This window comes from Asterias rubens, chromosome 6 (assembly GCF_902459465.1).
Source record: "Asterias rubens chromosome 6, eAstRub1.3, whole genome shotgun sequence".
Taxonomy (NCBI): Eukaryota; Metazoa; Echinodermata; class Asteroidea; order Forcipulatida; family Asteriidae; genus Asterias; species Asterias rubens.
The window spans coordinates 11491385-11504691 of record NC_047067.1 but is presented as its reverse complement, the minus strand read 5'-3'; the positions used below and the strand labels follow the sequence as shown (position 1 = coordinate 11504691).

General features: G+C 37.8%; 1 protein-coding gene across 1 annotated transcript in view; it reads left to right on the top strand.

Moving 5' to 3' along the window:
• LOC117291579 overlaps positions 1–13307 on the top strand; it is a 43699-nt gene continuing 30392 nt past the window's right edge. Inside the window, exons 1-2 of the mRNA XM_033773391.1 lie at positions 1–169; positions 8433–8649. Of these exons, the coding sequence (XP_033629282.1) occupies positions 8508–8649 (142 nt within the window). The 5' untranslated portion in view covers positions 1–169; positions 8433–8507. The remainder of the gene's footprint in view (positions 170–8432; positions 8650–13307) is intronic.

Below are 13307 nucleotides of genomic sequence, written 5' to 3'. Positions count from 1 at the left end.
TCTTTATCACTCACGAACATTATAAGCTTGTTTACAAGTTGACAGCTCTTTGATGAGAGCTAGGACGGCTCAGCTGATTGCTAGCAACCTCTGCTATATTTCCTTTCGTCATGGTCATGGAGACCTCTAAACATCGACGCAGTCCTCGGATTAAGTAGAACATGTTCAGGTATGTTCAGGAGGCTACATCAATATTGTTGAAGATGGGACGATTTATTGATTGTTGGGTATTTTCCGTTCTCTCAGTCAGTAGTACACACAACAACGGTGTATTATGGAATGACTGCATTTGTTTACGTTACGTACGTGTGTAGTCGTAGTTTCTGCATGGACTCGGACCGGAGGAAGGTTTCAAACACAGAGTGACAGTGACACTGCTGTGTGCTGTTTTTCTTTTTGAGATTCACTTTGTTTGTTGGTTTAATTTATCTAGTCTATGATATATCCTGGTGTCATGTGTTTTCAGTAGGATAACAGGAAAATTGTTCACAATCAAAAACTTAATATTTTTTTCTTCAAATCTATCAAATTTTTTAACAATAACACTTTTACTTCATGGTGTGTTGAAAGTTTTGGTTTTACGTTGCGAGAGATGGTCCGCCATTAACAGTGCTTGTGCATGCACGACATTGGAGCAACGTCATATGTTTTCACACCTTTCATTGGTTGGTATTTTATTGAATATTCAGAAGCTAGTATGGCGGGCAAAGTAAATCAAAAATATTATTCAATTAGTACTTAACAAATTTAATTACATTTTTGTCCTAAGGCATTATGGCTACTACTACTATATTAGAATCCAGAGATATCATAATAAGGCATGAAAGTAAAACGCCCCACCCCCCCTTGATGCACTCACACTTCATAACAATCCGTTGTCCCCCATTTCAGACCAGTAATTTTTAACTTTTAACATTTTTTGAGATTGCGGAGTGGGTTCTCTGGTCGCCCCCTTCGAACATTGAGATATCAAAGGACACATAGAGCCTAATTTTGGCGAGATTAAAAATAAAATAAAGAGAGATTTCTGATTCCAAAATTCATTGAACAATGATTGAACCATGGGTTGTTAAACGCGTGAGAGATATAAACCTATGAGGTTACGGGAGACGATAGCTGGACGAAACCGAAATAGTTCTTGGAGTAACGTTATCGCAACTAGGTCCAACCATGATGGGGGTAGAATCTCTACGGCACCCATCTCTACCGCTCTTTTACCCCATCATCATGTCCATGTTGATTGTTGGTCCGGATAACTTTCCGTATGGCGCCACCACTTTTTCACAAAGTTTTACAAACAGGGATATCTCATCGAGGTAAATTAGATACCATATTATTTCATATCGAATGAAAAAGTGGTGGCGCCATACGGAAACTTTTCCGTTGGTCCAACCATAGCAGAGTAAGGACCTTACTCTATGATCCAACAAGGAACAAATTGGGGTGCGTTTTGGCGGTTGTAACCAATAACTGTTTCGGTCAACTCATTGGCCAGTGGTAAAGAATGGCCAATTCAACCGAAACAGTTATTGGTTACTACCACCAAAACGCACTCCTGGCCAATATATCAAGTTTATCATATGGTTTGTACTGCAAATTCACATGAATTCAAGTTTTTTTTTAAATGTAGGATTTTCGAGGAACTGATTTTGTCCACTTCCTTCACCTGGCAGTCGCTCAGTCATAGTTTTTTTTAGAAGTTACCAGTAACCATGTAAGACTTATTTCCTACTCCTTCATGTGTAGCTAGTAACAAAAATTATGGGAAAAGTTTCCGTATTGCGCCAACACTTTTTCATTCGGTATGAAATAATATAGTATCTAATTTACATCCCCCAAATGAGATCCCTTTTTGTTAAAATGAGTGAAAAAATGGTGGCATATTCATACGGAAAGCTATCCAAATGATGACTTCAATTGTGGAAGTGTTACTTTCATGGCCGAGCGAGGGGTTGAGAGCAACGGACGGACTCAAGCTCTGCTGTACCTCCATATCTGATAAGCAAAGTTTGGGTTCGAGCCACAGTCGTGACTCTGTCTTTTAAGCAAGGCACAGAACAGGGACATAAAGCTGTAGTCCTCCCGTGTTTTTTTATAAATAAAAAAAACTACTGTTGCATGTAAAAGACCCAGTACTTGGGTCTTTTATGTGCGTCAATGGATTGTTCCGGCTTTCCACTAAGCTCCGCCCACCGCGCACATGAGCAAGACACGTGTACGAGCACTCCCAATGACATTCTGTACGATTCTGCCGCGCGTGCCAAATATACGCGCACGCATGACCGAGTTTGTCCGACCACGATCATTGCTGTGATTGGTCAAATGGGTGAACGCACACAGTTTGATTGACAGGCCGGATCGGTCCATAGGCAAGAGGTTCACCCTGGTGTGTCTGACTTGCGACTATCTCCAATCATGAAGGCTGCACAAGAAAGGAAGAAAGAAAGATTACATAAGTTTGCACTCATTTCGCAGGCCATTTTGGGAGACAACAGTAACTACATTTTTTGCGGCCAAAACTGCCATGCCCTTTCTACCTGTTGGCCGTGGTGCCCTTTTTTTTAACCCAAGTTCAATATTTTTTTATTGACTTAGAAACATTTTGTGTGAAAGAGCAGTTGAAGCGAGATGTAATTTTTAAAGATGAATTTGAGAACTACATGTAGGCCTACATATGTCCCCAAATGCAATATTGTCTTCTTCATAGAAATTAAATTAGATTTAATTTTGTTTACCCTTTTTTTAACCCAAGTTCAATATTTTTTTATTGACACAAACATTTTGTTTTCGGCCGACTACTTTTGTCTGTCAATAATTATTCAGTGAACTCTATTCAGCAGCCATGGAATTCAACGTTCACAAGCGCATCGGAGATTGATTCCCCGATCGCCGAGCCGAGTCATCAGTCATCGTACACACAGGCGCAAACCTGCATCGCATATAATCCAAATGCTTGTTTATGTGACGTCCCAATTTAGGATCTCAGCGGTAGTAGATTAAAGAAAGACAATTTTCTGAGAACAAACTCTACCTGGCAATAAGTACATACACACAAGGTGTTATCCCAAACCAGGCTGTCCCAAACAAGTATTAGCAAAATATAAACAGAAAAAACATAAACAGTTACATCAATTACAATTTCGAAACACTATTTTAAGACAGTAGAGGTCACCCTAAGCCATGATCCCTATCAACCCCTTGTGGGAGTTTGCCAAGTTCCCTTGATGGGAAGATCATCTAAACAAACAAACAAACAAACAAACACAAATTAAGATTCATGTTTGATTCCTTTGAGAATTTTACCCTAAACTAGCAAAAACCCGGACAGTATTCTCTGCGTGTTTGTCTAATTGGTCCTACTTGGAAAAACAAAATTCAATGAAAGAGTTTTTGTTGTACATTTCTTTAGTACAGTTGATGTAGAGTACAGTTGATGTACATTGTGTTTGTACATAAATCTGTATGCCGATTGAATGACTTTGTAGAATTTATGGGCCATCTTGTCTTAACAACAGGTAGATTTGAATGCTGTCCCATGTATCCAGTGATTTCTTTTATAGTTAAAGGCGTGGAATTTGATGAGTTAAAAAAAGCCTTTCATATACTGACGACAAACACCCCTTCATAACTCTCAATGAATGGTGGCACAAGGCGTGCCAGAATAACAGTCTTTGCTTGCCTGAACCATTTGACAGTCCAGAACCAACCTGTGGAAATCATGTTTGGTGTGTTCACGCTCATTGAAAACTTGTTAGTAAAGTAGAATGTTTTTACCATGGTTACTAAGGTCTTTGTGCACTTTTCTTTCACACAAATACAAATTAATCTTGTAGAAAATTTCCTATAATATCAAAATTGAAATAAGCAAGTTTGATTTGTTCGACCTTACATTGCTACATATAATTCCACAGTGACTCATGCTTCATTGATCATCAGGTACGTGTACGTTTAGCAGCGAAGCTGGTTTTCTAAATGATTTTCGTGGGATGATGATCCATGTTGAAGTCGTTTATTGTTTGTAACTTCACAAGTTTATACTTGAGACCGTAAGTCAACCATAAAGTAAAACCTTTTAAAGGCAGTGGACACTATTGGTAATTACTCAAAATAATTATTGGCATAAAACCTTTCTTGGTGACGAGTAATGGGGAGAGGTTAATGGTATAACACATTGTGAGAAACGGCTCCCTCTGAAGTGCCATAGTTTTTGAGAAAGAAGTAATTTTCCACGAATTTGATTTTGAGACCTCACATTTAGAACTTGAGGTCTCAAAATCAACCATCTAAACGCACACAACTTTGTGTGACAAGGGTGATTTTTTTTCCATTATTATCTCGCAACTTCGATGACCGATTGAGCTCAAATTTTCACAGGTTTGTTATTTTTTGCACGTGTTGAGATACACCAACTGTGAAGGCTAGTCTTTGACAGTTACCAATAGTGTCCACTGCCTTTAAAAGAAAACTTATCCTTGTGGTCAATCGACAGTGACAGTCATAACTAAATTCCCTCTAGTACAGGTACATGTTTCTACATGAATTTCAAGTGAAAGTATTTCTCTAGAGGTTTGTGATCAGTGAGCTTTCAGATACACTGTAGAAACTAATCCAATTTTAATGTGATGAATTACCAATCGTGTACTAATTGCCTAATGATGACAGACAAATGTATAGGTAGAGTGACGCCATGGGCTGGAGGCAACCAATGTAATTACTACCATGATCACATGCGAGGCAAACAGAATAACACGAAACAGAAAATTTAGTTAAAATTTTGCTCAGAACTTTTGATTACATACATATAAAACACTACCTTTAAAAATGTCACATCCTGACATGACCTTTACATGTACTTTGACCTCTTTACAACCTTTTGGCCATTTGCGGCCAGCCGCTATGGGCATTTTGGTACAATAATGTGCCGTTTTTAGCCGCTGTGGTTCTAAAAAAAATATAAAAATGTAATGTATTAAAGTGTCACATTTGCACAGACTTTTGACAGTTAATTTGTTTTCCAGGTATGCTATTTAATTTTAAATCATGTTCAACACTACCATGACTACATAATGTGCGTAATTTGATTTGTGCAAGCTTTTTCTTGGAGACGATTAGCATTTTCTCCATCGTCGGATTATTCACGTTAGCCCAGGATAATATTGAATGTCATGTAGAATGCAATATATGTAAAACGTAAAACGCAACCTTAAAAATGTAAAACACAACCTCAGAATTGTTGATTTTATAACATCAGTAAAGATTTTAATTTTATCAATTCTAATCGATTATTAACAAAATGGAAAATAATGAACATTCAGAATGAGTCCATTCAAGGATTTTTATAACAATTATGATGATGTCCATTAATACATCATGTATACTGACAGTAGTTGTGATGCTGGACTACATGTAGTGTTTCCCTGTAATACATTAAATGTCACAACCTAGTGACCTTTTCAGCATCACCTTCAAGCCATGAGACCTCAACCGTTGGATGAAAGAATAAAACATAAAGGAAAACAAATTAATAAAATAAGAAATAATACATTTTTAGGTTTAAGGGGGATTATAAGTTATCACACAATCGCGAGTGGATTATGGTCAATTATACAGCGCGTTGATTCCCTATCCAACAAGGCCGAAGGGGCTACAAGTATATTTTTCTGTATTCCATGGGTGGGCATTTGATAATGAAATTATCTTCAAGTAAACTTGACGCGCATTATTATTTAAGTTATCACACAAGCGCAAGTGGAATACGGAAAAATACAGTGCTTCTGCATCTCATATATACAACGAGGCCGAACGCCGAGTTAGATATGGGACGCAGACGTGCTATATTTTTTGGGGTATTCCTTGAGTGTGCGTGTTATAACAAATTTATCTTCCAGTTTAATTTACGTCAACCGGCAAAGTATCAAATTTCAGACATTATTTTGCGACGAAGCGCACAAAGTTTAAAATGTAATTTTTGCACTGTCCATATATGGAGCGTGACGCATTGACATTCACAATACGCACTGTGTAATACAAAACAGAAAGGAAGTAGGATATCAAACAGAGGAAGTAGTATATGTTTTTATCCCCCTAGTAGTTCGAACATCTGATTGGTGGATTAGCGCATACTGGAAGATAAAAAATAATGCAATGCGCATAGTTAAAACTTTTTATCACAACAGGGTTTGACGAGCCGTTACACTTTTGTTGCTATTAGTTGAACAATCTGAATCAAGGACTCAAGTTTGCTTTTTTGAAGAAGAATGTCGTACCATAACACGCATAAAGCCATAAACGAGCAAAACAGTATACTGAATTAGAAATGCGCATACAACTCAATATGATTGGCGCCAACTTTGTCCTGAAAGTTTGAATGTGTGCAAGTATTGCACAGTCTACACATACTATGTATTCCTTTTCGCGATGGTGTATGATTTTACATGTAATGTCATTATCTGTTGCTTGAAAGGCTTTAGGAGTCAAAAAAAGCATGCATGCATGTCAATGAACTCACTCTTGACTTTGTGTGAAGATCAAAGGTGTACAAACTATATGAAGTTTGTATTGTCATGCTTCATGTACATGTATTTATAATCAGTACATACTAGGCCCTACATTACAAAGTACATGTGTAATGATACTTTTGTGTGTTCTAATTGTATGAATCTACCCTCGGAGTAATCTTAAGGGCACTAGCCACTATTGGTAATTACTCAAAATAATTGTAAGCATAAAAACTTACTTGTAACGACTAATGGATAGTATACACATAATGAATGTTTATGAGTGCAATGGTGCGAATATGTTCATGAGTTGAAAGATGGAATGTTCTATTCAACGAGGCGGAGCCGAGTTGAATGGAACATTCCAGCTTTCAACGAATGAACATATTCGCACCATTGCACGAATGAAAAACATTCATTATTTGTTTTATATAACATCCAAGTAGAACTTTGTCATTTTGATTGAAAGAAACAACTTTCAAAACAAACAATTTCAACTGTAGAAGCCGAATGCTAGTAATTTTACTATGCCTTCTTGCAGTAACACCTGCTGCGTTACCAAAGACACGCGCACGCAGTGATGTTTTTACTCAGCTTTTTCGTTCCATCCGAAAAGTACCATTGCACGCTGGCAGCGTGCCAGCGTGCAATGGTACTTTTCGGATGGAACGAAAAAGCACGGCGAGTGACTCAGCGTGCAATGGTACTTTTATTTGCTATCACGTGACAGACAATCCTCCAATCAAATGGCAAGGATCTGCTTGGGTGTTATATAATATAAAATATTGTGAGAAATGGCTCCCTCTGAAGTAACATAGTTTTTTAGAGAGAGGTTATTTTTCACTCAAAAAAGACTTCAAGCCTGAGGCCTTTTAAAGGCATCTGAAAGCACAAAAATTTGTGCATCAAGGGTGTTCTTTCTTTCATATTCTTCTGCAACTTTGATGATCAATTGAGACAAAATGTTTACAGATTTGATATTTTATGCACGATGGGATATAACAAGTGAGAATACTGTAGTCGATTTCACAAAGAGTTAGGACTCGTCTTATCACGAATTAGGACGAGTAATTCGTCCTAACTTAGGAATAGTCTTCATGCTACAGTGCAGGGTTGGGACTCGTCCTAAGGCCTAAGATTAGTCTTAACTTAGGAAGAGTTTTGTGAAATCGACGGCTGGTCTATGACATTACATGTACATGTACCAAATGTGTCCGGGGGAGTATTTCACAAAACCCTTCAGTAGTCATCAGCTACATGTACACAGTATATATACGCAATGCTTGGACTAGTCCTAAATTAAGACCAGTTACTGGTCCTACATGTACACAGTACATACGCAATGCTTAGACTAGTCCTAAATTAAGACCTGTTACTGGTCCTACATGTACACAGTACATACGCAATGCTTAGACTAGTCCTAAATTAAGACCAGTTACTGGTCCTACATGTACACAGTACATACGCAATGCTTAGACTAGTCCTAAGTTAAGACCAGTTACTGGTCCTACATGTACACAGTACATACGCAATGCTTAGACTAGTCCTAAGTTAAGACCAGTTACTGGTCCTACATGTACACAGTACATACGCAATGCTTAGACTAGTCCTAAGTTAAGACCAGTTACTGGTCCTACATGTACACAGTACATACGCAATGCTTGGACTAGTCCTAATAAGACCAGTTACTGGTCCTACATGTACAGTACATACGCAATGCTTAGACTAGTCCTAAATTAAGACCTGTTACTGGTCCTACATGTACATTAGCTTCAGATAAGACTAGTCCTATCTCTTTGTGAAATCGGCCCCAGTGTCTTTAAGATCCTAGTGTTTAATTCTTTAGTGACTGCAGTTCTGCGTGAAATGCACTAGACATGTAACAAAGTGCTAAATCCTTTTCTTTTGCTCTGTTCCCTTTTTGTATCGCCTCAGATGTAGTTTTGTACGTCAAACCTCCGATCTTCGTTGACAGCACGTCGTCACTCGTTCAAGCCCGCTTGTCCAGTCATGGCATCCCCAGAGACCTTGTTGACCTCTGACCTGGTGGAGTTGCTCAAGAGTGAGGTATCCGTCTTGGACCAGCTCGTGCAAGGTGACAGGAAGTTGGACCTGTTCCTGCGGAGTCTCATACACACCGCTGCTTCTGGAGGTACATAGTTAGGATTCCAACCCGTGTCTGCCGTCGATTTCACAAAACTCTTCCAAACTTAGGATTATTCGTATAACTTGGGAAGAGTTAAGTTCCGTATTCATAGATGTTAGGACGCATTGAACCCATTCTAAGTTAGGACGAGTTACTCGTCCTAACTCGAGACAGGATAATCCTAGCGTTTCGTGAAATCGGCTGCTTGTCTCTTTGGTTCAGGTTGTTGCATTATCAGAAGCACCCAATTTCATGGCTCTGCTTACCATATAAGCAAAGAATCAACGCTAGCAGAAGCAGGGAACTTTGCGCTTCCGACATACGTATTCTATTGGTTAGCAGGGAATTTTGGGTAGTCTACACTTACACAGCTACATGTACTAAGTTGCGCAGAAATTTGGCGCTTGCCGTGCAAGCTGAGAATGGTGATCTCAGTAAGTGCAGAATTCGGCTTTAAGCAGATCTATGAAATTGGGCCAAGTTTGGGTCTCGGTTCGGCACCGCATTCATTATCAGTTTGTAAATGTATCAAAAGAAAATGATCAAAGCACTCCACAAAGTTATCATAGCTGTGCATCAGACTGTACTTTAGTCAACTCTGCTTACTAGTGTTGAGGGGTTGTTCCAACATTGGCACTGCAAGGCTTAAAGTTAGTTGTCGCCCAGTTGCCAAATGCGAGTGAAAACAGCATCGGGCAAGACAAATTATTATGGCAGAATTTAAGGGATCTAATTGTCCAAAAGTGCAATTCTGCGAACTTCACTTCTATGATTTTTGAAAATGCTGTATTGTATTTTACGTTCTGAAAAATTACGCTTCTGGCAAATTAGAAACTAGTTTTAGTTTGCATCTTTCTTCAATGACCCCTTTTTGTTGCTCTTGTTTACAGCCATTATACACTTTCGGAACAGAAAAAAAAAGTTCACAGATTTACAAATAACTTACAGGGTGTACAGAAGGTAATGGTGAAAAACTTCTCTTGAAATATTATTCCATGAAATGCTTTACTTTTTGAGAAAACATTAAAACAATTATCAATTCTCGATATCGAGAATTACAGATTTTTTTTAAACACATGTGATGACACGGCGAAACGTGCGGAAACAAGGGTGGTTTTCTGTTATTGTCTCCCGACTCCGATTGACCAATTGAGCCTAAATTTTCACAGGTTTGTTATTTTATATATATAAGGTGTGATGTGTAAACACGAAGTGTGGGCCTTTGGACAATACTGTTTACCGAAAGTTTCCAATGACTTTAAATGCCATTATACTATTTTTTTCATGATTATCTTACAGGAAAGTAATAACAAAATTGTCTGCTTAAAACATTGTAGTCACAACAAAAAGCTTTTAAAATGAAACCTTTTACAAAATGCAAATGTGTACCCCACCCCCTTAGTACACCAATGTGTGTTTGTATGCATTCATCTACATACACTTATTTGAAAGCACACAACCCTGCTTCCTTTTTAAAGGAACATTACCGAATTGGTTTTTGCTATCGAAACAGTTGCTGGCAGTGTAAGCACTTGATGCAATCCACCATAAACATTAAGGTTAATACACATAAACTGACAAACCTGTAAAAGTTTGAGATCGATCAGCCGTCTGTGTCAAGAGAGGATAGTGAAAAACTGATTACAAATTTTGCATTGCATCGATGCCAACATAAAAAATGAATAAAACGCTCACTGAGCGACAAACTCCAAACGTGAAGTTAGATTATTTATTTCTTAACAAATATATATCAGACAGAAATACTTCAAGGGATGTTTTCAACTATCATCATCATTAGACCGTGTAAGTTTGATGTAACGTTCCTTTAAATAATGCACGACAACCTCTTCATGATGCATTTTGAGTGAGGAGAGCTCCCCGTGCATCTTTCTTTCTTTCCTACTCGGGTGTGGCGCCATTAATTCCCCATAAACCTATTCCGTGATCTTAAACCTTTCATTTATTACCATATGCTGATCTGAAGAAACCATAGAGCATGGTTCAACTGTCTGTCTTTCTTTGATTTTGGTCAACGGTCTGATGTTCTTGTTATATATAATGTACGAACTTTCATTTATATCCTGAGGACATTCGATAATTAACTAGATTCATGAACATGGTCTCCATGGTGAAATAGTGTCTGATTATGTGCCCTAGGCCTGATTAATGGAGGCAATTAATGAAAGCAGTTGACTGTGTGCCCACTAGTCATTGCCTTGTCGCCCCTTGAATAATACAGTAATAGTGTTCGGAGTCTGTAAAGGCAGTGGACACTATTGGTAATTACTCAAAATATTTATCATCATAAAACCTTACTTGATTACGGGTAATGGGGTGGGGTTGATGGTATAAAATATTGTGAGAAACAGCTCCCTCTGAAGTGACGTAGTTTTCGAGAAAGAAGTAATTTTCCACAAATTTGATTTCGAGACCTCAGATTTAGAACTTGAGGTCTCGAAATCAACCATCTATAAACGCACACGACTTCGTGTGACAAGGGTGTTTTTTTCCTTTCATTATTATCTCGCAAGTGCGGTGATCGATCGAGCTCAAATTTTCACAGGTTTGTTATTTTATGCATATGTTGAGATACACCAACTGTGAAGGCTAGTCTTTGACAATTACCAATAGTGTCTTTAATGTACATACGTCCCTGCTGTTTTTAAAGGTTTTTCTTTCACTAGGTGTAACCAACCGTGTTGAAACATAGGGGGTATGTATGTATACATGTATTTAGAAGAATAAAAGGCAATCAGTGCGCTTAAGGATTTGGGTACTTTTTTTCAACACAAAACACACTGTCCACAGATTTACATTAAACTTACACCATTTGAAGATAATGATAGTAGAAAGCTTCCCTTAAAGCATAAGTTGCTGAGGTGCTGTAGTTTTTTAAAACAATGTCATGAAAATACGTTTTTACATGCTACATGTAAAATGATTTTCGTCTTATGATCAGTGAGATGAAAATTATTTTAATGACAGCGTTTACTCATTTTTCAAAAACTACAGCACCTCGACATGTAATATTTTCAGGGAAGCTTTCTACCATTATTATCTTCAAACTGTGTAAGTTAAGTGTAAATCTGTTGACACTTTGTTTTTTTTTGTCCTACAAAAAGTACATATAGACCCTTGAAACAAAGAGAAACATTTTGAAAACAGGTTTTTAAAAATTTTGAATTATGAGACCGATTTTCAGAATGTTTGGGCGCTGAATTTACAACAAGTTTAATATCATAATGTTATGGTGACCTTGAAGTCCTGTGAACAAACATCATAATGTTATGGTGACCTTGAAGTCCTGTGAACAAACACAAACAATCTCATTTTTATAAGCACTTTATAAATATTTTGTTTATAAAGGGTTGGGTTGGGATTTTGTTTTACCAATTTTTATTTTATGAGGGAACTAAACTGCTCACGAAAAGTAAGGAAACTTTTTTCAATCCATTAAATTTGTTATTATTTAATACTCTGTTTGTATATGGTATATATCATTGCAAAGCTGAACTGTTCCTCTTTAAAATGATACCACAATTGCAATGATTACATGTTGCTGAACTTGACCATGTTAATGAGAATGAGACAAAGTCACAAATCAAATGTGCCAAAATTGGCAATTTTGTGTTACTGTGTGAACAAACAAATACACAATCAAATACACTTTATTGATACAAAAAGTTCAGTAAAAAGTGGATGATCCGAAGGCGTTGATGACAGCCTGGCACCTTCTTCTCATGCTGCGCACAAGTCTTGTGATGCGCTGCTGAGGGATGGCGTTCCATTCTTCATTAAGGAACCTGGTTAGGTCAGCCACAGTTGATGTGTTGGTGGTTCTGGCGCGGACAGCGAGGCCAAGCTGGTCCCACAGATGTTCCATGGGATTCAGGTCTGGACTGTTAGCAGGCCTTTCCATCTGGTGCACCCCAACATTTTTCAGGTAGTCAGTCACCAGTCGGGCTCGATGGGGGCGAGCGTTGTCATCTTGAAAGATGGCATTTGGTCCAAGAGTCTGCAAGTATGGGACTGCGTTTCGTCTTGCAAATAATACCCATCAAACAAGGTGTTTTTCATGAGATGAGGGTAAATTGTGTCCGATGAGCTCACTAGTGCAAATCATTGTGTAAACCATTAATGGTTCTGAAAAGCTTAATCGGTTCGAGCATTACCTATTGACCATTCACAGACAACAGTAATTTTGGCACATTTGATTTGTGACTTTGCCTAATTGTTATTCGTGTAGCCAAGTTCAGCAACATGTAATCATTGCAAATGTGGTATCATTTCAAAGAGGAACAGTTCACCTTTGCATTGATATATATACCATATACAAAGAGAGTATTAAACAATAACAAATATACTGGATTGAAAAAAGTTTCCTTACTTTTTGTGAGCAGTTTATGTACATGTACATGCACTGTATGCCTACTACATGTACGTACTAGAAATCCATCATTCTCATCCTTGTATTCTTACATTGCATCCAGTGTTTCGCAATTGTAGGAATAAAGTATGTCAAAACATGTAAGGGGCATTGTTAGGAGTTGGATTTTTCCCCGTCACTATAACTTGATTTATCATTAAATGTATTCTGATGGTTTTTAATTGTAATCTGTCATGTACATCAAAATGCATTTAGGCAAAATACCAACAGTTTACTC